Raw genomic sequence first — 25518 nt, 5'->3', positions numbered from 1 at the left:
TCAGACCTGTCATTCAAACTTTTTATTCACAGGACTTATTTATTCCACATAAGCTAGCAAAGGTTTTGCACTGTGAAGACTTGGGGTTACAAAGGAATATCAAGCACAGGTAGAGCAGCATTTGTCAAGATTAAATTAAATCTTTAGAAAAAAAGATGGCTTTTCAGGAAGGCCTGCAAGGTAGCCCAAAGACTTGTTCAATACATAGTTCCACTTGGCATTTAGGTTTGTACACTTTGATCAGTATAAACAGTTTTATATACCAATAACAGAAATTAGTCATTAGAAGATTTTGATGTGGGTGTTGTAGGCAGAACAGGCCTCACATTATGGTACCATGTGTTGGTGTCAAAGGCTGACTGAGTCCAATGGTGGTGCACAGCCAGCCAGCAAAGTCAACTTCCTCTGCTTCGGAGGTTTTAATGAAAGGATGCACCTGAAGAAAAGGAGAGCTTTTAGATGCATAGAGATAGGGAGTGTAATAAGTGAATATTAAGAGTGCAAATCTTACCATCAACTGTTTCAAGTCTGCTCTCTCTGCTGGGTTTTTAATCAAGCTGGAGTGGAAACAACATCTTAGTGTAGTTCCGTGAAACACCACTAGGTGGCAGAAGATTATGTGCAGTGTAGGTGAGAGAAAACTGTCTTTACCTACCATTTATTAACAAAGTCCTGGAATTCAGAACTAAATACAGCAGGCAGTTTTGGTGGAGGCTGAAATTTAGAGGTTTTTGTAAGTCAAATATTGCGTTAAATTGCTCCTAAAGGCATTAATACACTGTAGCCTAGCATCTATCTGCATCATACCAGCATGTGTAGATAAATCCAGTAAACTCACCTCGTTAACGATGTAATCAAGAAGCTCAAAAATGGCCATCGGAGGTCTGCTGTCTGGGCCGTATGCTGTTAAGGGGGTGCAACCAAAATAATCAGCCCCTTGTAGGTTAGACATTGTGTAATTACTTCAATGACTATGCTGTAACTTATTTAAGCTGTTTCATCAGAGCTTTTCGAAATGATATAAAGCTGCTGTAACTTCAGAAGCTACACTTCAGAGTTACAGCAAGAACCAGAGCCTTCTCAGACTTACAGCTGCCGGGTCGCCCAGGGGGCTGCGGCTTTGGGGAGGAATCACTGGAGGCTGCCTCCCCTTCCACTGGGAAGCCGAAAATCTGTTCGAGCTCCTTAGCATCAGGTGGTGGAATAGGAAAGCGTCCAATGGCCATTTCAACCAGTGACAGACCCATGCTCCAGATGTCCGACTGAACAGAATAGTGGGTGCCTTGTAAGCGCTCGGGCTAAACAACACATAACAGAGGTAGTGTCAGTTATCAGTAGTATAGCTTTTACTTATTTTATTACAATAATAAACCGGCAGGTAAATGACAGCTATGTTAAGTGGCACACGTAAACTTGCAGCCAGATTACTGACGAGTTTTTCCAATTTAACTGACCGACATGTACGACCGAGTGCCCACAAAGGAGTTGGCCATGGAGTCTATAAGCTGTCCGCTCACTCCAAAGTCACACAGCTTGATCTCACCACGGGAATTCACTAGGATGTTAGAAGGCTTGACATCTGAAAGAGGGACACGCAGTGTTTAGGAGAACACAGTGGGCAAGTGTTTCAACAGGCAGCATCAGCACAGAACAAACTGCTGCAGGCATTTTGTGCTGCTTGTGCTGACTCGTTTTACAGTTTCATCCCTACAACAAAGATTTAACTGAGTCTTTAAATTGGGATTGACTGTATTCTAAGTTTGTATTAAAACAAGAGGTAGGTGATCACTGTGTTGCTGTCAGGTCATGCCTCCACTTCTATGTTAGAAAACAAGCTTTTTACACCCAGTATGACCACAATATGACAGAAAGAAATGTTAAAGTGAAAAAAAAAATCTGTTCAAATGTAACTATCAGAAAAAACAAGAGCTTTAAACTTCTCCCTCAGACATAACAAAAACCAAATCAGACTTCCATGTAATCATATCTTCACCTCTCTGCTAGTGCCAGACAAATGATTTGATCTAGGCTTTATGTATAGCAAAACTAAGGAAAGGTATTTATGCGTTTAAAGGCCAGGTCAAGAAAATTAAATTATATTTAATTGAAATAGCGACCTCTGTGCATGATCTTGTGCTTCTCCCTCAGGTAGGAAAGACCTTTAATTACCTGCAAAGACAAACATTGCATAACAGCACAGCAAAGGCACAGATAATTTGGTACTGCCAAAGAAGTATAAGAAACTTAGCTCTAGTGTGACGGCCAGAGCATGAAATAAGTGGGAGAGGTGTTAAAGCTACCCACAGCAATGCTGACTTTGCCAAGGATCTGCTCTGGGATCTTGCCTGCTTTCTTCAGTGATTGGTCCAGGGAGCCACCATCCTATGAACAACAGACGGGGACAAATGGAGAGGATTCAAAATAAAAAATTTGTGAAAAACAACACATTTCATCAAAAATAGCTTGTTCCCATGCCGACCAGGCTGTAAATGGAGGGCAAGAAATACCTAACAACTTTCAGTATAGTCTGTAAAAGAAAGCAAAAACACTACTGGGAAAACACTGGCAAGCATAACATTAATAAACTATACCATATGCTCCATGCAGATGCTGATTTCCCCATCGCTGTAGAAAGCCCCGTAGAAGCCCACAATATATGGGGAGTTGCACTCATGTAGCACCTGCAGCTCCCTAATGATCTGGTTCCTGATGGCTGGTTTAATCTCAAGGTGGATCAGCTGGAACACAGCAGGGCTCATGTTTTTAATTATGCTTCCGTAACACAGAGAAGACAAATGCTAGACAATACAAGCACAGACAAGAACATGCTTTATGACCAAAAATGATCATTAAGGAAAAAGATTTAATATTGAAGCACATCTTGTTTCAGCTGGGGCGATTTTTAACAGCAGCACTTGGGTTTTCGGACGTTCTGCTGTCCCATTAACCCACATTTAAGGCTGTGCACAAACACTGGAGTAATGATGCCTCTTGGACATACTGGAGTAAAAAAAATAGCTTTCAGACAGCTGTGCTGCAGCTTACCTTCCTTGCCATAATCAGACCCGAGGGTCGGTGGGAAACCTTAAAGACAACTCCTCCGTTGCCGGCACCGAGCTCGCAGATCTTCTCAAAGTCATCGTCCTTCAGCTCTCCCACTTTCTGCTTCTGTGTCAGAAAGGCCTCCAAGCGTTTCCGCTGCTGCTCATCCAACTCGAGCTCCTCTAGTTTTTTCTGCAGTGCCTCCAAGTTTGTTCTTGTTAAGAGTAAAGAAAGACAGAAGACGATGAGAAACGTGAATTATTATTGTATTCAGTTCAGAGACTAAACTGTCAGATCTCCTCTCATTAGATATCAATGACCCGGTGGTCCCACTATTTTCATTCCTCATGCTTTCATCTCACATGATTGGTTTGAGTTCCAAAAGTCTGAATTTGTGAGTCTCCCAAGAAATGTGTGACTAAAAAAGGTGTTTCCGATCCATGGATAACGACTTATGGCAAGTCAAATTTGATTACCAGTCCAAACTTTTAATAGTTAGTGCAACAGAAAAGAGGCAGCAGAGCAGTGTACAAAAACACAAGGCCATAAAAATAAACTTTAATATCCATAAATATTATAAATACAGTATGGTTGCTCCATAGATTGTGTTTCTTCAAGTTAGATATATCTAGATTTCAAACTACCGTTCAAGATTAGTAAGGTTTTTCTCCTTGTCACACTCACTCCCCCACATTCAGCTTGCTGGGATCTGCTCACCACAGATAATCCACATACTCCACATCCAGACCTACTGCATCTATTATGTCATCCTCCGAGATAAGACTGAGCTATGTGTAGTACTCCTGCACATTCCTCAGGAATAATGTTAAACAAAGAGGGAGCCAGCAGAGAGAGCTGGTTGTGTTTTATTATCCCTTTTCAGATCCCAGTGTGAGAAAGCTTTCCTTGAGAAACTAATTGTCTAGTGAACTCTGCTGCCCTTTGACCTCCCACTCAACTGCCTCAAAACACTGTCCACACCGCCACGCACAGCCAGTCTAAGACTTTAAAAAGTATTAGCTGGAAGCTGCTGTGAAGACCACAGAGATGTCCTGTTATTAGTGTCAAACATTTGGCCTGTGAATGTTAAAAATTTGCAATTTAATTGTTTACGCTGTAAATGATTAAAGTATCAAACAAAAGCATGTATGATTCATATGTGCTGCTGTCTTCATTCAGCTAAGAGAAAATCATTTAAATGAATTATTTAATTGCCAGCCTACCAGATTTTCGTGACAATACAACTATGTGGTGATGAGAAGATCTTCATCAGTCTTAGTGGTAATTACGCTTTTTATTCCTCATCTTTTTTTTAAACTAAATAACGACTCACTGGAGAGCAGCTCTTCTCCCTGTACAGCTCCGCACAGCAAAGAGAGGGTTAAGTGGTTTTATTTTTGACAGTAGGCCTGCATATCCATGGAGACGAGGTGCCGAGTTTGAGCTGGCTGTGGGTGGCGTGGGCGTTTTGTCGACAAGAGCTGGAGGTGGAGGAGGATGAGAGGAGGAGAAGCCTGAAACACTCTACACAATGTACGAGGGAGGGACTACAGTAGCGCCACACTGCAGGCCCCCTCCCTTCCAGGTGCAGGAAGAAGTGAGCACGACGCTGGGCTTTTGAGCTCCATCCGCACTAAAGAACAAGTACATCCAGCAGAACTCGAATGTGAGAAGCACAATAACTCTACACCTTGACATCAAGCAAGTTAAAGAAAATGCATTTTTAATAAATGAGAGTCTGAGACACACATTTATCTATCAGGTTTTGGTTCATGGCTTCAGCCAAAGAGGTATTCAGCTACTTATTATTTCAACATGTGTTGCTTAGATTTTTTTTTTTTTTCAAAGAATAGTTCAACACAGCTCTGGAGAACCAAAATTTTATTAAAAATTGATATGCGATTGAACAGTCTCTTTTAAACTATTATTTGAAAAATGGTTGCTGTTGAAGCTACAGCTGTTTCTATTCTGTATCTCCCCTGAGTGTTTCTCTTTTCTAAGCATTGCATCGTGTGCAGGTACGTTAAGAGACTGCAAAATTACCGGATGTGTAAACATAGGTGCCCTGTAAAGATTACAATTCAAGAAACCTGTAGCACGGATAGCTGAACCTGGTGCGCATTAAATGTAACAAATGGGAGAATTACAGTATTTTTAGTGAGTGTCAATCACTTACTGTTGGAGGAATTAAAACCAGGATGAGTTCCTCAGAAAACCTTTTTTTTTTTTTACTGTAATTAAAAACTGAGTACCTGTTGCTCTCTAATAAAAAGCATATAGTAAGCAATATGTTAAATAAATAAATAATAAAAAAGAGCCACAAACTATGGCTGCTGTCAATATTTATCAATAATTTAGTTTCCCAGAACCTTAGAGAGGTTTTCACCTATGTGATGGCAGTAGCTTATCCAAGATGAAGTATAAGGGTCTATCCAAAACAAGCTGTTTGTATTTGTTCTCAGCTCTCCCCTGATAATATTCCATCCTTATGGGCCACTGATTGCAGTTCTCCAATGGCTTGCAGCCATTTCATGCTGAAAAAGCATTTGGCGTGCTGGAATGGCTGTCCTTTTTCACAAGAGTGCAACGGTCTGGTTTCAGTAAGAGGCTCATCGATTGGATTAAGCTCATCCACAACCATTATGCAACATATTTGCTCTCCAGTGTCAGCATCCAATCATCTTGTGTCGTGTTGCAAATTACCCAGAATAATGTGCTAATTTAAATGAGCGCTTTGAAACATGAGCCTTTTCTTCCCCTTCTGTTCAAAACAGCTGGTGGGTTTTCTTACTTACGGCTATAACGCTGATACATTACGAGAATAGATTTCTGGAAATGTCTCTTTCTGACATTTTTAGACCACATGATACACAGTAACTAAATCATAAATGTAAATATTGAAATCAATGACGGTTGAAATTCATTTGGCTGTTTGATTTCAGGGCCATGATATTGTTATGCTCATTTTGGTACAGAGCGGCCAAAGGTGTGCCAAGCAAATATCTCTCACAACATTATAGCAACAGAAGTCTGAACTGTTGCTACAACGCAGAGCGGATCCATCCTTTCATGTTGTTTACACAAAATTCTGCCATCCGAATGTTGCAGCACAAATCGTGACTCATCAGGATCAGGAAACATTTCTCCAATCTTCTTTTGTCCATGCCGAGTGTAGCTTTAATTTCCTGTTCTTAGCTGAGAGGTGTTACCACCCAGTGTGGGCTTCTGCTGTCGCAGGGTTTGATGTGTTGTGTGCTCAGAGATGCTCTTCTGCATACCTGGGTTGTAAAGACTGGTTGAGTTATTTTCTTCTGATATCTAATATTAACAAGGGAGTGTAGATAACTGCTGCTCACTGAATATTTTTCTCTTTTCAAAACCATTCTCTGTAAACTCTATGGATATGGTTGTTGCCAACCCATCTGGCATCAACAACCATGCAACGTTCAAAGTCACTTAAATCACTGTCCACTTTCTGATGCTCAGTTTGAACTTCAGCTTGTACTCTTGCTCATGTCTGCATGCCTAAATGCAATGAGGATTGGCTTATTAGATGTTTGTGTTAACAAGCAGCTGAAATGGTGTATCTAATGCACACTGCAATTATTTCCTAGCATATCTGAATAGATAAACACCCTCGTTTTAGAAACTTTACTTGTGTTACATTTGTCTAGTATTTATATTTATTTGATGATCTGAAACATTTAAGTGTGACAAACTTGTGATATCGGTAACATGAACAACATTTGTTACCACAAACCCACCATCTACCATCACTGGATTGAAACTGGTTTAGCTTTTCCTTAAACCCTCAGCCAGCTGAACTCAAACAGAACTGTGTTTTTATGGAAAAGAGGACTTGAGTAACAGCAGTCACTATATGTCAGCAGTGCCACAGTATAACACCTTCTTACGTGACAGAGGACACAGAAACCCTCATTCAAAAACAAACAAACAAAAAAAACCACAGTGATTCAGAATTCCTGATTGTTGCCTCATCCCAACATGTTGCTCTTTAGTCCATTAGATCCCGGCCAGCAGCAGCAGGAATGTGCTCGGCTCTCGCCAAACATTATGTCATCATCAATAGCTCCTAATGAACAAAGTAGAGGCACAGCTCATCTGTTTAACATTGTCAGCAGCCCAATCCAACACGGATTACTTTAAGTTCTGAAAGTTGATCTGTTGTGCTCACTTCAAGCTCCATGTTTTTATGCATTCAGTATTTTTTGTGCTTTTCCTGTCTTACAGACCATCCAAGTCACACATTAGCCACATATTCATACAGCACTTCATGCACATCCATGGCCAGTTTAGAATCACCAATTGATCTTTGGGAAGAGGACCCAAAAGAAATCAAAGCAAGCACAGGGAAAACATTCAAACTCTAAAAAGGAAGGCGCAAGCCAATTGCAAGATTCATGTGCTGCGAGGCTACAGTGCTAACCCCTGTACCCAACGTCATACTTTAACTCTACTACAGCTTTGCACAATTCACTATTCAATATAATCCCCTTTCATCATATACCAGCCCTTCATGCATCTCCTCACTTCATTCACAGTCTAGAAAAAGCCATTTTAGCTCCGGTCCCTTTAAAGCCCCTCTTTCTAAAAGCCCACTTTGTTTTGATTGGCTGTTCTTCTCCTGCTTGATCAGTCATGTAGAGATTCTGAAACCAACATTCAAAACCTACAAAATGTCCACTTTTCACATTCTTGCATACACGTTGGAGCTCAAAATCTGATCCAGAACAGAGCAGACAGCGACAACATCCACAGCAAAACAGATTTCAACAGAGTTACTCAATAAGCATTGGGCTCATTTTGATGTCACAAGAGAGTATAAATGAATAAACAGTTTTCCTTCTTTCTTTCTCTTTTAGCACTCCTTCGCAACTGAGAAAGTATTTGATCAAGCTCTAGAACTTGCAGATAACTCTTAAGTAGAGCACTGAAGAAAAATTTCCAAGTCCAATGGTTCAGAATCTGATGATTCTTGGACCCTTTCTGTGCCCATATAAGGACATTCCTGCCTTACTGACATCAACCAGGCAAAAGGAATGTAAAACAAATGTCTGCAGCAGCCTTAGCTTTAGGTTCACAGGAATTACATGTACATGATTATCAGCTGATATATATTTTAATGGTGAGAAGCTGAGAAGTAGACTTTCCATCTAATGCAAGCTAAAGTCAAACATCTGCCCTTGGCTAAAGCTAAACTGAAGAGGCGGTTCTATTTTTGGTAGCATTTACATGTATCATTTCTTGTATCAATAAACACGAGAACTCAAAAGGTTTTGAATGAATTCTGATCAAACTTTGTAGGGGTGTAGAATGGCGTCATGTTAACAATCCATTCAAGTTTGGCTTACATCCACCAAGGTCTTCAAGGTTGACCAAATCATTTGTTGGGCAAAAACTGACAAAAAGTCTTACAAGTTTTACACTTGTGGCATGTGTGACACGTATTGTCAACATATAGAGTGTATTGTATATACTGTGTAAAGATTTTGAATAGGTCACTTACCGGTATAACCTTTGACCTCTCCAAGGTCAATAGATTAATCCGAAGGTCAAAGTGATACTAGTGATCTGTAGAGCTATTTTTAAAACTATGTTTCTTACTGGTCAAACTTTTATAAAATATATTTCACCTTTCAAGCTATGCTACAAATTCATTTGTAGTGGGAACAGTTAAGAAATGATACTGGTTTATGGGGATCTTAAATACCACATTACAGTTTGTATCCAAATATCATGTCATTGACTTTTGGCCTCACTTTTACATTTCTACTACTCTAATTTGTATCTTACTAAAAGCTTCCTAAAGTATATTTCTTCCTGTTTTTGTTTTTAATTTTTGGTACTAGTGGACACAAAAAAAAATCTTTCTTGTTTCTTTAAAATTACCATTACTTAACGCAAAATTTTATTCAAATATGACTCAGTGTCATTTTTTTTGTCTTTAATTCATTGCCAAAGACACAGATGGCCTTCAGATGGGCGCTCTAACAACGAAACAATAATATATTCGGACTCTACAACGCATCAGAAAAGCAGCCATCATAACTGATGACACGTTACGTAATTCTCATCTCAACCGATCCAGCTTGTTGCAGGACTCACTGGGCTTTTCTCTGCAAACTGAGGGCTAGAGGAGGATGTCAAAACAATTTTATGTCTCCATTACTGTGTTTTGTCAAACAGTGGTGGGAGCAGGCCTTTGCAGAACTCCTTCAGCAGACAGAAATATAATTCTGTGTGCTGCCTCACTGGAAAGCTCTATCTCTGACTAATCACACCAAGTGGGCTGTGAGAGTAACACTGAGACCTGTCCATCTATGACACCACAAAGAGGACTTGACAGCCAAAAGTTACATAAATATTATAATGAGAAACACGGTAACAATGATAATTTGTGAAAATGACCTGTGGCATGAGTAAACGGGAAAATGAATGAAATCACGAGGACTTTGACAGCTATTTAGCGCTTGAAATGATAAAGTGAAATGAGTTTCCAGTTTTTTCCATTTACATCATTAAAAATTAAACTTCTTTAACTGTTTGATAGCTGATTAGTGTGCAACAAATAGTCCAGTTATCATGTAGTCTACTGAATTATGATTTAGTGGCTGTTTTAATAACTGTTCAAGCATTTTTTTTTAGAGCCAAACATTATCAATGTGAGCAACCTCTGTTTATTCCCTGTTTTATTTCAGTGTGAACGGAGTATCTCTGTCTTGGATTGTGCTCAAGAGTAAATCTAAAGAATTATTCAATCAATGCTGTAGCCTATAAAAATGCTACATGCAACCCAAACCACATAAGCTATTTTGAGGAATGGTCAATGGTTAACGTGTCAGTAACTTTTCAGATTTAAAAAAAATATTTCATTTTCTCAGTACAGCAACTCATAACAATGCAAATGATCAATGGTTGCAGTAGAGGACAAGGTTTCAGGAACCCACACAAATACTTGGTGCAGAGTACTCGAGCACACACACGGTATTGGCTGCTGTCATACTGAATCCAACATATATTAGGTTATATATCAGAAAGCAGGTATCTGTGTACTACATTCCCCTATCAGAATATTAGAAGCAGATTAATATTGACACTCACTCTGTGGCTCCGCTGCCGTTGATAGTGTTTCCATCAGGGATGGGGTTGAGTTGGATCGGCTCAGGTTTCCTTCTCTTCTGCATGTTACGTGCAAGAAACAAGCTGGTGTACAAAAAAAAATAACAACAACAACAAATCAACACACGAGCTGCAGCAGTGTAGACGGAAGCCCGATACAGAAGGGGTATCTGATATTAAGAAGACACTGTTTATCGGCACTGACTGACAGGGAATTAGGCAAGGGTTGTAATGCACTGCAAGGCTGAGCAGCTGATTTCTTCTTAATGGGTGGAGGTGAATGAAACGTCACAAAATATTTTCATTGGTCTTCCGGAAAGCGCGGCTGGGCTTGTTGCAGCTCTCCCTCTGCTGGTGATCGGCGGTATTACCATGCTGTTACCTAAAGTTTCGTTTAAACTTTAAACGAACGGGAAGGCGGTCACTAAAAGAAGCCTATTAGCCAAAACTAGAGTAGCTTTGCATTAAAAAAAAAAAAAAAAAAGATCTTCATTTATAAGAAATGCCCATCCTAAAACAAATCACTTTAGCCTCTTTCTTCGGATTGGCTGCCCCTCCTAAACTGAAAGTTTGAACAACAATTGGGTGGGCCCAGAGCTGAGTGCTTTAACCCTTTAAGACCTACCATAGAACCAAGTTCGCCAGAGCTTATATTATATTTTTACATGCTGTGGAGCCATTTTTGGGAGCATTTCAAGTTGCTATACATCAATACAACCATTATAGCCCAAACTTTAATAATATGTCTGCATTAGGTGCATAGTAATTACATAAATTGCAAAAAAGTGCAATAAACTAAAAAAAAATTGAAAATCGTTTTTGTTTTTTTAACATATATTTCTAGTTAGAGAAATTTAAGAGGCTTATCCCTCAAAACTGTAAATACAAAAAAGTTACACAAACTAGTTTCCCACCACAGGAAATTTATTTTGAGTGTCTTCATAGTTTTATTTTTGAAATACACCAATTTTTATATACTGCAGGAAAAACGAAAATAAATATTATAGTGCAAATTTGCAAAATAACAGCATATGCATCAAAATAAACTATTTCCAGCAGTGCAATATGAGTCTTAAGCATCCCAGAAACGACACAGAAAGTCATAAAGTCAAACATAACTTTTTAAAACACATAACAAGTAAAACACAAGCTCATAAGGCCCCGATCGTAAAAAACTACATTTCCGCAAAGTGACGTCACTTCCGGTTTCGGGCAGGTCATGCGGTCATGTGATAGTTCGCGCTGATGGACGTAGGAAGTGTTACAAACAGCTGATGGATCGGCGAAGCGTGTTTCTGGAATATCATGTTTTTGTTGCTGCAAGTGATTTTTATGCAGTTTTTGCAAAGCTATATGTGGAAGGAAACTGTGACCTAGGACAAGCTGATGGCATAAGATGTAAGTACAACTCCTCCAGTTTCATATGCAAAAAAAATTATTGCGCTAGCTTACTTGGTTGCAGAGCTACCGGGATTTAAAAATAGTTACGCAAAACAGAGCGTGCCCGCTCCGATCGGCTGTAAAGGGTTAAGGGCTTTCCACTCTCACTGACATAAATTATCTGAAACTGAGCACTTAAAGAAGTCTGAAATCTGAGCTTTTGGCTCACAGGGATTACTCATACAGAAACTGACCTCTTTATTCGAAACTTCAACCACATTTAACATGGCCAATGTTAAATATGGAAAAATATGACATAATAATGAAAGAAAATAAGTAAAAAGATAATAGGTCCACTTTTAGGACCATTAGCTCACATCCTTTTAATAATAATAATAATAATAATAATAATAATGGTAATACCCAGTGATTTTTACTGGGAAATGTAGTCTCTGGATACAGAGGCTCTGACTATCATTGTCCAAAATGGCATAAAAACCTAATAGATTACCATAACATAAACAAGGACTGCTTTCCTCCACAGGGAACCACACAGTCTGCTACTAGAACAAACTCTAACAAGCAAGCAAATGACAATCACCCCACTAAGCAATAAGTATGATGCTTATGAGGGCCCATAAAATGGACTCTCTGAAAACCATCGAAAACCAGCTAGAACTAGAATGGTGACAGAAAAAGTAAAAATATGTGATTGAAGTGTATTTCAAGACCTCATATGACCACTAATGACCTTGCGAACAACAGAAGGGACGTTATTAAAAACGAGGCTGACAGAGACTGAAATTCAAAGGATAAAAGATAAAAACATCTCAAGAGCGGGGAAGAGATGTGAATCACCACGAAAACAATGTTGCAGCATTAAGTGCTGAGGAAAATGAGCACAGCGATGAAGTAAACCAACCAAATGAATCAGACCACCCAAATGCAACACAGTGCTGATGAAAAAGTAGAGGAAATGGTAAACAACATCCTGAGAAAATGGAAGGCTGTAAAAGAAACATTGATGAAAGACCACTAATGCTAAAAATTAAATGTGACAAGCATGTAAAATCAGCATTAACCCTCTCAGGCTCAAATTAAGTTTTTGTTGCTAATGCACAAAAGAATACCTGCAGTGGTACTTCTGAGTAAAAAAACTCATAAAATATGTATGTGGGGTAATCAGGTTGTTAGTTTTTAACTGTTGCAAATCTGCAATGCCTGCTTGAGAGGGTTAAAAATAACTAATAGAGCAATCATGGCTATTAAGAATAGGCTTAATGATAAGCTATCCCTTGCTGAAGTGAACAAATTATTTTATGCCACTGCCTCTGCAGTCAGTGACATCTTAGGCAACAACAACAACTATCCAAAAAATCCAGAAACTGGGAGACCCTGGGGAATGATGGCGTAACAAGCTTCTGGCTAATACAACAGCACTACATGAAAACCATGAAGACCATGAAGAATGGCCTCCTTATTGTTAGTGCCCAACTAATGCAGTCGACTAACAAGTGGTACTACTTAATCCTACACTGTGTAAGACTTTAAATTTAATACCAATAGCCAGATCCTACAAGAATCTGGTGGACAACAACTTGCTAGCACTAAAACAAAAATACTGTAGTTATGTAGGAGTTATGTAGATCAACTACTTATGAATAAAGCCATAATGAAGGCGATTAAGACTGGGAAAAGAAATAATCTTACTCCTTTTGGTTGACTCAAGTGGATAAATGTATGTAGCCACTTTCTACCACTGCAAATTACAGGTTTTATATCAGCTGTTTTTTAAACTCAAACAGGATTAGGTTGAGGCCACAAAAGTAGCTATAAGAAAATAAAAGGATTCAGTAATTTTCCACCACAAGGTTATTCCGGCAATTCAAGGACATCATTGAAACATCTTGTATAATTGTTTGAGGAGACTTGATGTTTGTCAGAATTTTGTGGGCCCATGTGTAAGGGACACCTCATGAATTGTGTTAGAGCAAGCAGTTGCTTTTCTAAGTAATAGCGAGTTTCCATTTAATGGGGAAATCTAATAACATGGTGACTTATTTGTTCAGAGTTTGCATTTTTAACAGACAATATAATTAGGGAAGACGTATTTAATTTGCACTCAGCTGGGTGCACCTGGATTTAATGACAGGTACATCTATTACAATATAACACAGCAGCTCTGCTTACAGGTTTTGATGGCATCATCAGAAATTTCTGTGATAAATACATCGCTGTGATCTTACTTTGCAAGATATCATTTGTGCCATTAACATATTTATAAAGAGATATTTTTTATTTAAACAGAAATGTAGGCATTAATATAGACACTACTAAAAATAATACCAACAATAATGACACTCAATCATCAGTATAAGGCAAAGTTGGTTAACAGACATCAGTCTGTCCAGTTATGAAGTTTCACTTTTACAGCTTGAAGAATGTGGAGGAAAGGCAAGGCCAGCTGGACACGGCCATCGAACACGGCCAATAGCAGGGCAAGTATCCACTCCTTTGTGCAAGGAGAAACTGAAGGATCACGATCAGACCCCTACAAAATGACCTCCAGCAGTTCCCTTAATTTTTTTGAACAGTGTATATTAGAAGCTCCTCTGAGTATAATGCAGCCCATTTTAACGGCGCCATAACTCGAAATCATTCGATGCAATTAACATCTCTGTCACAGAGTCAGTGATGAAAGAAACAGTCGCCACCAAGTCTATATCTAATTAACATGAATCGTGATTGATCTACAAAAAGTTGTGTTAAATACGTTTCCTCATTATAAAATAATAGCAAAGGATTTTTTTTAGGATCAATAAGGAAAAAGCCAGAAACTGCATGTTGTAGTGCAAACGACGAAATAAAGCGGTGCAAAAGAAATGAAAAGTACCCAGCCCTCTTTACTTCAAGATATTTTATCCCTTATGTTGTTATCATTATTTTGAGTTATTTTAAAATACTATTAATTTAAAAATATTTCAAAATACCAATGATACACATGACCTTCATCATGCTTAAATGGTTTCTATTCTTTTATTCTATAGGTGTTAGGTATTTACATTAAATGCCAGCTCAGTATATATGTATATATGTATATATATGTATATATATGCGTATGTATATATATGTATGTATGTATATATATATATGTGTGTATATATATATGTGTGTATATATATATGTATGTATGTATATATATATGTGTGTATATATATATGTGTGTATATATATATGTGTGTGTATATATATATATGTGTATGTATATATATGTATGTATGTATATATATATATGTGTATATATATATATATATATATATATATATATATATATATATATATATATATATATATATATATATATATATATATATATATATATATATATATATATATATATATATAAAACCTGAAGAATAAAGCAAGAGAATCTGATAAAATTACCATTCTGGCAGTTGCTTGTTATTAATATTTTAATATAGGAAACTCATAGGAACAATCTCAAAAGCCATTTGTGATTAATTCGCTGTCAAACTATAGTTTTGATATAATGTAGTATTACAGTGGTAATTAAACATATACCAGTTAAGTTAAACCTGGCAAACAAAGCAATGACAAGGCTTATTTATAGTGTTTTTCCTCTTTTTTCTCTTCCTCCCACATTACTTTAAAACTGCGACATCTTCAGATGAGTTGACTTGTAAATAACCCAGTCATCTCATTTGAAGATGGTGTTTTAAAATCATTTTACTATTTTAGGTCATAGCCTCTCAGAAAGGCAGTGAAATTTTCTGTTCGTGCTCTGCTCCTGTTTTATTTATTTCAGACCAAAATCGCCAAGGATTCTGTTTCTGATTTCATCCACAGCAATACCCTCCCCTCTTTAATACTTCCCTTTGTACATTTGCTATCTTTTATTATTGTTGACACCCGCTGTGGCTGTTTAGAAGCTGCTGATTCTTTTCATACTGTACAAGAGGGTGGATTTTTACAGAGGCTCAGACTTATGTCTTTTCTTTCTCCACTAACGCTGCCACCATCTGAATGTTCTTTTGCCCCTATGTTGTAAAATAAATCTGTGTCCGGTGGATTTTAAATAAGACGAAGCTCATTTATTAACCATAACATGTTGTAGTATTTGAGAGGGGATAAAAGAATGGTAAAATTATAATTTCAAAAAACATACTTATTTATTCATCAATTATCAACATTTTGAAATTTAGTCTATTTGTATAAATGTGGTTTTTAACCTGGAAGGGGGCCTGAGGGTTGTGGAGACGGTTATAACGTTAAACTCATTTGGAGCATGCTTCTGACTAATAACAGTACTGAACACCCAGTTTTGGTTATTCTTTCTGCGCCGCTTTCTCCTCTCTCCCCCTCTGCAGGGCAGAGAACTGCTCTTTCCCAAAATGTAATCTGTACTTACCTCCCTCTATCCTTTAAGTATTTACCTTAAAGTGATATAAGCTGCAAAAAATGGCATTTGCATTTTCTCGTCATAAAGAAGGCTGATCTTCACAATGATTGTATAAACACATTAACATTTCAGAGGACAGACTCATGTTGCATTAATGATGGGGTTTTGTGTGTGTGTATGTGTGGGATGGTTTTTTTTTTTGTTATCATATTTGCAGCAAACTGTGTCCTCTAGTAAAGGACCCAGTAGCCTACAAGCATTTTGTCAAACAACTGTTAAACAAGAGCAGACTATAAAAAAGCAGAGATTTAATCCTCTGTCTACTTTTTATGCACTCCCAAGTTTTGTTCACTATTTTTTTTTTTAACATAAAGCAATGGAGATAGAAACAGTAAGAAAAAGGGGAAAAACATCATCACAAAAGTTGTTGAGAAGGACATGAAACATACACCCATTACATATTTAAAATTCTTTCTTAAATACTTTGAGGGTAGTGCTCCTAACCACCAGAGAGTCCACAGCAGCGATGGAAGGAGGAGGATGGAGAAGACAATGATGACCGCCATTAAGTCAAAAAAGGCTTGCTTCCTGAATTAAAATCGCTGACTAAACTACTCTTCCCAGCTGGAGATGGGATGCTTTGAATAATTTTCATCCCTAAAAAGGAGTCATTCAACTAAATTTTTTTGTTTTGTTGGGGAAAACTGCTCAGCTCAAACTGTTTGATCTCTGTGTAAAAAAATATACTAGGTCTACCAAAGAGTAGATTCACCTGACATTCTCTACCCTAATGATGTATTAGCTGTCAGCCTAAATGTAGCGTGTAGATTAGACATCAAGCAGAACTTTAAATCGACTCCCATTTTTACAATTTACCCTGAAGTCTCTACACATCGTCCTGACGGACACAAGGCCAGTGAGCCGTGCCTGTTTTACCAAAAGCATCTTGCTGCCATAATCAGCTTTTTCTTCATAAACCAGGACTGACAGAGAGGAAAGATTGGCCCATAGACAGGAAATCTGAGAATTGTAAGTTTCATTTGACAAACTGCGCTGTGGGCACTTGAGCATAACAGACCTTTCTAGAGTGTTGGTATCTAATGTGGACCATAAAACATCTACAGCAGTGTTTTTCCATTCTGAGGGGTTGGAACGCCTCACATATAGTCACAGAACCATAATTAGGATGACAAGAACAACATTATGCTTATTTTGGGGCTGTTTGGGGAACCTCCGATCTAAAGAACGACCGTTGTTTTTGCACACTGTGCCAGTGAGATTGAAGGGGATCATATTTCATAAAATGAAAGAAAAAAAATATAATTATTTCTAATACTAATCGTACATAAAATCATGTGGAAAAAGTAACTACATCACTACTAAATTGTTGCCTCTCTTTGAAAGGAGACACTAACCCTAAGCTTCTTCAATACGCTGCTTACAAATAAAGATGGAAGAACACTTAAAGTGAAACATTGCTATTCAATAAAAATATCAGTACATGTAATGGAAAAAGTAAGTAGACTTGCATCAAACACTTTTCGTATATTTAATTTCTTGTGGGCACTTTGCATAATTTCTCCAAAGTCTCAGATATTGGGCTGCCAAGGTTTTTGACTATTCTCCATGTAAAAATCCTTCAGATGCCAGGGTGAGTGTTTTCTTGCTTGTATGGACTGTTTCAAATGTTCCCCACAACATTTCAATAGGATTCAAATGTGAGCTTTGACAAGACCATTCAATAACTCGCTCTTTATTTGTTTATAAGGCATTCCTTCGTGGAATTTCGAATGTGCTCCGAATCAATAATCAATTGAAAGGTCCACTTCTGACTCAAGATAGCAAACATCAAGCAATCCCAAAAGATAACATTTCAATTTTTTGTTTTTCCTTGTCTTTTCTTTTTCATTTGAAAGTGTTTTTTGTTTGTCTGTATTACCTTTATCTGCAGGTGCCCAAAGACATTCGAATACATGACTGTAGTAGGTGCCGAGTTATCTAACACTCCAATCTTTTGCAGTGCTGGTAACTTATTTTTTTATTTGTCTTTGATTGCATTTAACGCCTCCTCTCAAAAAGTCGTTTCACCTGTTTTTTGGTTTTGTTCTTTTTTTTTTACATGTCATGGATGTTTGACTTTCACTGTTCTGAATGGAGTATGTGTGCAGTTTGACACAGAAGTTCTTTTCATCTTCATCTACTGAAAGAGGGAAGTTTCTCACCTCCATTCAGAGGTTAAGACATGTACGTGTGATGTGCAAACATGAAATCTCCAGTGCACCTGCATTAAAATAGGATTTTCTAAGGCGGGACGCATCTTATGTGTGACAGGAAAAGCAGAATTTGAACATCTGAATATTCATAGATTCTATATTTTCGAAGACACGTACTGAAGATAGAGAAAATCAACTAAATAATTGAACTTTTTGTCAAAAAACACATAGGAGACAAATTATCATTCAAAGCAGAGAATATGTATATATATCTTCAAATGTCCAGAGGGCAGGAAGTACTTAAAATGAAAAGTGTTGAAAATGTGATCTGTGGATAATCCTGAATAACGGGGACGTTAATTCTGGAGGAACTGGGGGGTTATCCAACCTCGTAAATATTAAATGAACTGTGTTGCTTGATACATTGAGAAACACCATGAAACAAGAAAGATGGTGGTCAAATTTACCTGAAATTTATTCGTCTGTTGTTGTTAGTTTTAGTATTTTTAATGAGCAGGTTTGTTTTACTGAGAGGCTGAAAAACAAAAAATGTCATTGGGCATGTTGTACCTAAAGGAAGTCAGGAATCACTTCTGAGCAAACAGTGTGGGTAATAAAAAAAAGATAAAAAGATATATATACAGTCTTCTAGCCACTATGACAGCTGGGACTGGCTCCAGCCCCCCGCGACCCTGAATTGGATAAGCAGTTAAGAAAATAGATAGATAGATGGATCTGTATATATAGTCTATCACAAAGCCGGCCTACCGCCCTGATATGGTCAAAACAAGTCCGCTCTTTTCTCCACTTTCCAGACACTGCTGTGCCATCAGGAGACAACAGATGAGACATAAAAGAAACAAGCTCAGATGGGCTGATTGAGGATGAGCAGTAGTGTTGGAAAACCAGAATACACTATGTCTTGTTTGATGCTGTGGATTTGTTGCCTCATCCACCACTACTTTGGTCAGGGAGTTGGGGATTTGTGGTCTGGGATTGCAGCAGGCCACAAAGGCAGCTTCTGAAGCAGCCGATAACAGCCGCCAGTTGCTCCTGCTGAGAAAAAAGGCCAAAAGTTTGAGTCCCAAACATGCAAATCTGTCCAATGACTAATACAGAAAAACAATGACAGGATGGGACAGCTGTGGCAGGACAAGTGGGTACTCATGCACTGTTTTCTATTTCTGGATTAACATAAATAAGGATCATTTATTTGATGGTTGAATTGCATGCAAAAGGTTTGAAATTCCCACTTCGGTACACTTAATGTAATTGCCTACATTGCACAGACTTTCAAGTGCCGAGCCTTCTAGTTTTTTGTCTTTTTTCTTTGTTTCCTTCACCTTGAGTGTCTCCCTCTGGACAGGAAGCAGTGTTCCTTAATTTAAATTTTATAAACGTAGTGTATGATTTCTTGACTCGAGTATCAATGCGAGGAGGCCAATTTTCTTAATCTCAAAATGTTTTATAAGAAGTTTTCTATGAATGTGGCAAGAAGAAGCAAACAAGAAATAAAAGAAGAATAAAGCGATTCAATTCACGATCAACTTCTTCCAAAGAATAATTAACTTTAAGAGCCTTAAGTAGAGTGATAGATTATCATGTTATATAAAGAAAGTTTTACCCCTTAGCCAGTGGCAGTGGGAAGGTGGAGCAGTGCCCTTCTGTTTGATTATGATAAGTCAGCAAGCAATAATACAGAGGCAAAAGCAGTTCTAACATTGGGCAGATGTGGTTCATCTGGAGCAAAGCCAACAGCAAAACACAGAGGACTGCATATGTGACCGAGAACATAAAAATATGAAAACAAAAGTCCAGCACTCAGCTTAACTCAGCAAGAATAAGTAAAAGGCTACACACACACACACACACACACACACACACACACACACACACACACACACACACACACACAGACCACACGGTGCTCTGCTGGGGCTTGAGTTTAGTGCAGCTGCATGGAATACATGCTGGGCTATATGCACCATTTCTACTTCACTACAAATATGAAGACACAAAAGAAATCTTTTTGTATCAACTAACAACCAAAACCAGAAAAAGATTTAAAATACCAATATTGCTAAAAACAATAAGAAACCATAGAAGTACAGACAAGTTGTAGAGTTCATTATTTACACAGCTTCTCAAATGTGATAATTTGTGGATTTTCTGTCCTAAATTATAACTATAATATAATAAAAAGTATAAGGATTTGTGAGGTTGTACCTCTACTTGGCAACAGCAGTTATTTCAACTTTAATTTTGAGCAATTTGAAAATAATCACATTCATATAATCAGCAGTTAAGACAACAGCAGCAGTTAGCCTTGCCTCAATTAAATAGGACAGTGAGATGATGATGTTTTCTCATGAATGCATTACAAAAAAGAAATCAGATTATACAACAGCTGCATAATGCATACTTAAAGTAATTTATGCTGTGGCATTGGTACATTTGGACACTTTTTTTTACACATCTGTTGCAGTTGTGCTGGGGAGTATGCAGTAGGGCTCTGATGGACAGACAAAGCCAAGGTAAAAAACGCCTCCAACGTTCTATCTTACAATCCAGAGTGTACTCTTACTGGCTGGTTGGCATGCAGGCAAACACACGTGTGCTATAGGCAATGGAAACAAAACAAGAATCGGCAACAAAAGTGAGTGACAGGACATGTCATGTTTTGCTTTTCAGTCTTGTCACATTTCTTCAACACATTCTGCATTGAGTTTCACCTGAAGGATAAAGCTGTTGCTCCACAATATGTCTGTCATACATTTTTCATCAATAAGTCCCAAGAAAAGACCAAAACTGACAAAATGTTTCTTCATCTATCAATTCTTTCCCACATCCTCACAATGTAATGTCTCTGCCAACCCACTTGTTCCTGCTGAAAAAATATATTTGAGCATTTTTCTTTAAGAAAACCAACAAAAACAACACAATGATTGCACTGTGACTAATGTACATTTGTTCATCTCATGAGTATTCATGTCAGGCATGTGAGTGTTTAAGTTAGATGGACTCAATAAAGTGCTATAAGTCACATTATGACAAACTTTGGCACATTTATGTGTTTTTAGAAGTCTTTTTTAAACTTTGTTGCTAATAAAAGTATCAAGAGACTCATATTTAAAATGACAGCCATTATTTTCCAGTTTAAAAAAATGCACAGCTTCTTTAAACAGTCTCCCTCCTCTTAACACCTTCTAATTTCCCACTAAGCGGCACATCTCTTTAAACATCAAACTAAGAACCAGATCCAGGGTTTGGTTTGCAAATCTTCCATGTGAAAAAAATCCTTGGAAACATCAGGACTGCAAAGCGAGAAGTCGCTGTAAAAACTTAGCAATATTCCTTAAATCTGTCACACGCAGATGAGGATTTGTTAGTAAAGGTGGATTATGAACAATCATTTGAATATTTAAAGAGAAGGGGAAAAAAATTCAGTCTTAAGTAACTTGTTTTTTTCCCCCTCTTTTTTCCCTCTCTGGTTCACAGGAGAACTAAAGTGTGCATCCTTTCAGAAATAGGATCTAATTATAATAATTATGCTGTTCCAGGCAATTTGCTTCTTTCACCACATACAATTTTAAATGTTGCATCCATGTATAGAAGTAGCTTAGATGAAAGATGCTTTGCAGAATGAGAAAAAAAGACTTTTAAGAAATCTGAAAGAGATCCTACAGGTTGTAGGCTGTAACTGCTGAGGTTAGAGGGGAGATGTTTCCCAGGTTGCTCTAATAATATTGTGGAATCATCCTCTCTGTAAGAACAAGCAAGTGTGTGTTTATGTGCGGAGAGGTGTACGGCAGGGTGATGGGGACTAGGTGGGTAGGGAGGAGGGCAGCATCAGCATCAGCGCCCATGACGTCACCAGAGTTTAAAGTGGGCCGCGCTTCACCCCGTGGAGGGGAGAGAGGAGAGGGAGGAAGCGGCGGCGGTTCCTTGCACCTGTCTCGTGCGCGTCGCCGAGTGTGAAAAAGCCCTGCGCTGACACAACTCCACAAAGTACCTGCTCTCACCGATGTTCACTTTCTGCTTTAACTAAATATGGAAGAGCTCGTTGCACGGTGGACCCTGTCAATTCTTTCGCCTTGAGGTCGATAACTTTCCAATTCAGCTTTCCGCGAACGGTGAGTCAAATGCTTCCTCCCCCCGACAAATCGGGCTCGATTTGTAAATGATGCTGCAGCAGCCGTGTCATCGGCACGCGCAGCATGTGTGGCGATAAATATGTTTCCAGATGTTTGTTAAAGCAGATTTTTTTTTTTAAGAGAGAGAGAGAGAGAGAAAAATACATTATTGTGTATTTTTGTTTTAACTGCTGGAGTGGCTCCGCAGTAACTTGCAGTCTGAGCGCGCTGCTGTTGGTTGCTGTGACAAATTGTGCTTTCCATTTAATTAGGCTATTGGCGAGTATATCCCACGGAAATGTGCGCGCTGTGCCAAAGAAAAGGGCTGTATCATCCCGGAGAGTTTTCTAATCTGCTGCAGTCGCGAAGCCGAGTGTTTTTCTTTTATCCCATATATATTTTTGTATGCCAATGTGCTCTGCCTTTTCAAACTAGTCTATTACTTTTGAAGATTGTCATTTTTTAAAGCTGTAAAGCTTTGAATACTAATGATTTAGATTTTCTTTCCTTTTATTTGAACTGCTGCAGTTTATGCATTGTTGTGATGCTTTTTTGCCTTGCCTGGAGTTAGTTTGGTTGGTTGTGTGCTGAATGTGATCGTTCATTCCCTGGTTCCTTTTAAATGTTACACATTTGATATGAACACTAGTGTAAGTGGCCCCTGTGTAACTGCGATGTCACGACGTCGTTTTTTAAGCTTAAGAGACATTCATAGAACCAGGATTTGAGATAATGGTCTGTCCTTCAAACTCAAGGATTAAGACTGATGAACATTTTGGATGCACAGAATAGAAATGACATGCGGCATGTTATGTCATTTTTTAACCACTAGATGACAACAAAGTGCAACGTAAAGCATCTGATTAAACTTGCATTAGCCTGTTAGTCAATGAGCAGATCTGCACCATGGTTTAATCATGAAATCATTACTGCTGCTGATTTCCTTTGTGGGAGAATAAACAAAACCAAGAAACCCGTCTCTAAAACATACAGTTTTGATGATATCACTATCGTTACACAACGCACAGACACACACACAAAGAAATACGCACACTGTAGCTACTGTTGCTTTGCCCTGCTGGCGCTGCATACATTGTTCCACATACTCAGCATGGGTTCTCTGCATTATAGCAATTTGTCATAAAGTCATTTATCAGGGATGCACCGTGACACTACAGCAGTGAAGGTTTAGTTTTTGAGTGAGACTTGGACACTTGGTGTGTGCTGTTGTGTTTCCAGAAACTCTGGCTTGTTCATTGTAACCCCTTTCAAGACTCCACTTGATATTCACAGCTTCATTTCTGAGTATTCAAGGGCTACACAATTAGTTAAATCACACCGCAATTTTAATGTTCTGTGTTCATTTAGTTTTTTTGTTCTCCAGTTAACTGGAGCACATCAATAATTCACAGTGTCCTAACTCATGTTTAACAAATACTGCCTTTATATTTAGATCATCTGTTCCTTTGTCAAATCAGCTGTTATTCTGGACCACCATGACCTGTCAAAATATTAGAAAGCGTGGGCAAATATTGCTCCCATTTTCCTTTCTTTATGCCCACAGTTCAGCTTTAGGCTGTCAAACAAGTTGACAAAATCACCATATTCCTTTTTCATACCTGCCTATTGTCCCGTGAAAATGGAGTATCTTCAAATGTCAGGCCTTTCACAAATATAAAAAATGACCTTGTGTTCGGCTTTGTGTCAATAAATCATGTAAACACTGAATGGATAATAGCTTTTTAAGTGTTTATTTAGTTAAAGAATCCTTCACTTTGTCTGACAGGTTAGGGAATCATTTCATCTAACAATCACATTTACATTTTTCTTGCTAATATTACTGTGAATAACAATACCTAACTGTAATAATTTTTTTTAGTCTTTTGTAGATAATTAGTAAAAGAAAAACAGTCATCGTCTTTTAGTAGTTCACTCAATCTGTCAGGGCATAGCAAGTGCTTGGAAAATGGGAGAAAAGGGGTATATATATATATATATATATATATATATATATATATATATATATATATATATATATATATAAACATTGATATCCAGAGTTAGGGCTGGTTAAAGCTGTGATTTTAAGCAACACTTTCCTCTAATGAGGGGTCATGGAGCCAGAAACCAAAGTAATACTCTGTTCAGCTTCAGTGGTTTCAGCTCTCAGTGGAGCCAAGGACGACATTTGCCGCTCAGACACCGTAAATTCTGATGTTGTTTACTGAACAGATGCATATTTGTCTTATTTTGGGGGCTCACTTAAAGGATCACTGTGTCCGGGGCACCTAAGTGCCTCATGCATTCGGTGGAGGTCATTTTTTTGCAGGCATTTTACAGTCTAGTAAACCCTTTCAACTGGAAATCCCGATGTTTGGCTCAATCAATATGTTTAATTAGGGCTGATTAATGGAAGCAGATAGCTGTGGAAGGCTGACCAATTTCTCTCATCTCAAGAAAAAAGAAAAAATTCATTCCATGGTGGTAATGTGATTTTTATGTAGCAACTCACAGTATTCATTAAACCGAAATTGTAGGGATTAAGTATACATGTATAGTTTACATTTCCGTTTCTATAGATGACCTAACAATTTTTTTCAGTAACTACATTTAAGATTTGACCAGCTGGGGGTTGAAACTCACACAGGCTCAATATAATCTCTTAAACACATGTGAATTAAGGGATTTGAAAACACTGCTTCGTGCATATGTTTAGAAATAGTTTTCCCCCATTAGTGTATTGGGATTTGCAGAACTACAACTGCTGTGTGTACTGTTTGGGGGTTGGGTCTGGTTCAAAAGGGCAAATCCTAAAAAGTCGTCTCAGTCTTATAAATCTGACACTGATTTTGAAAACTGCATGTGGACACCTCAGCATAGTGCTGTGTTTCAGGGCTTAGTTTCTTTTCGAATTTGCTGTAATGAACACTGTTTTCTGTCAGTCCCTCAGAAGTAACAGCTAGTATGACCTTTATTCTGCAAATTAAGCCGTTTTTGCTTTGCAATGACTGATAGATCTTATTATTTCAGCAAAAGTGCATTGAGCATTGAGCAAATACCCTGGAGCCATAGCAACTGCATTAACAAAAGTTAATGAAATATATGGAGGCAGGACCTAGACTTTGCTTTACTTTTGAAAGCTGTGGCATTTACATTTTGCGTTGAGTAGAGGGAGTGAAAACGGTTTATC

At 38.1% G+C, this 25518-nt stretch overlaps 2 protein-coding genes across 5 annotated transcripts in view; one reads left to right on the top strand and one right to left on the bottom strand.

Moving 5' to 3' along the window:
* Positions 1-7: 7 nt before the first annotated feature.
* Positions 8-10464, bottom strand: map2k1 (mitogen-activated protein kinase kinase 1). Its single transcript, XM_086298762.1, has 11 exons — positions 10165-10464; positions 3046-3256; positions 2592-2738; positions 2305-2382; positions 2118-2169; positions 1455-1579; positions 1091-1298; positions 839-903; positions 656-714; positions 512-557; positions 8-436 (listed from the first exon to the last, which is right to left on the bottom strand). The coding sequence occupies exons 1-11, from the start codon at positions 10245-10247 to the stop codon at positions 323-325; spliced, it is 1188 nt and encodes a 395-aa protein (XP_086154888.1). The 5' UTR covers positions 10248-10464; the 3' UTR covers positions 8-322.
* Positions 10465-22121: 11657 nt separating this feature from the next.
* The window catches only part of megf11 (multiple EGF-like-domains 11), an 80452-nt gene continuing 77055 nt past the window's right edge, over positions 22122-25518 (top strand). For all 4 annotated transcript variants that reach the window (XM_086298761.1, XM_086298760.1, XM_086298758.1 and 1 more), the window contains exon 1: positions 22122-22328. The gene's annotated coding sequence lies outside the window, so the exon portion shown is untranslated. The remainder of the gene's footprint in view (positions 22329-25518) is intronic.

Source organism: Aulonocara sp. 'chitande type north' Nkhata Bay, linkage group LG7 (genome assembly GCF_057382095.1).
Source record: "Aulonocara sp. 'chitande type north' Nkhata Bay isolate Kocher_YH1m ecotype deep benthic linkage group LG7, A_spYH_male_GT1.1, whole genome shotgun sequence".
NCBI classification, from domain to species: Eukaryota; Metazoa; Chordata; class Actinopteri; order Cichliformes; family Cichlidae; genus Aulonocara; species Aulonocara sp. 'chitande type north' Nkhata Bay.
This window is presented reverse-complemented; position numbering and strand designations above follow the sequence as displayed.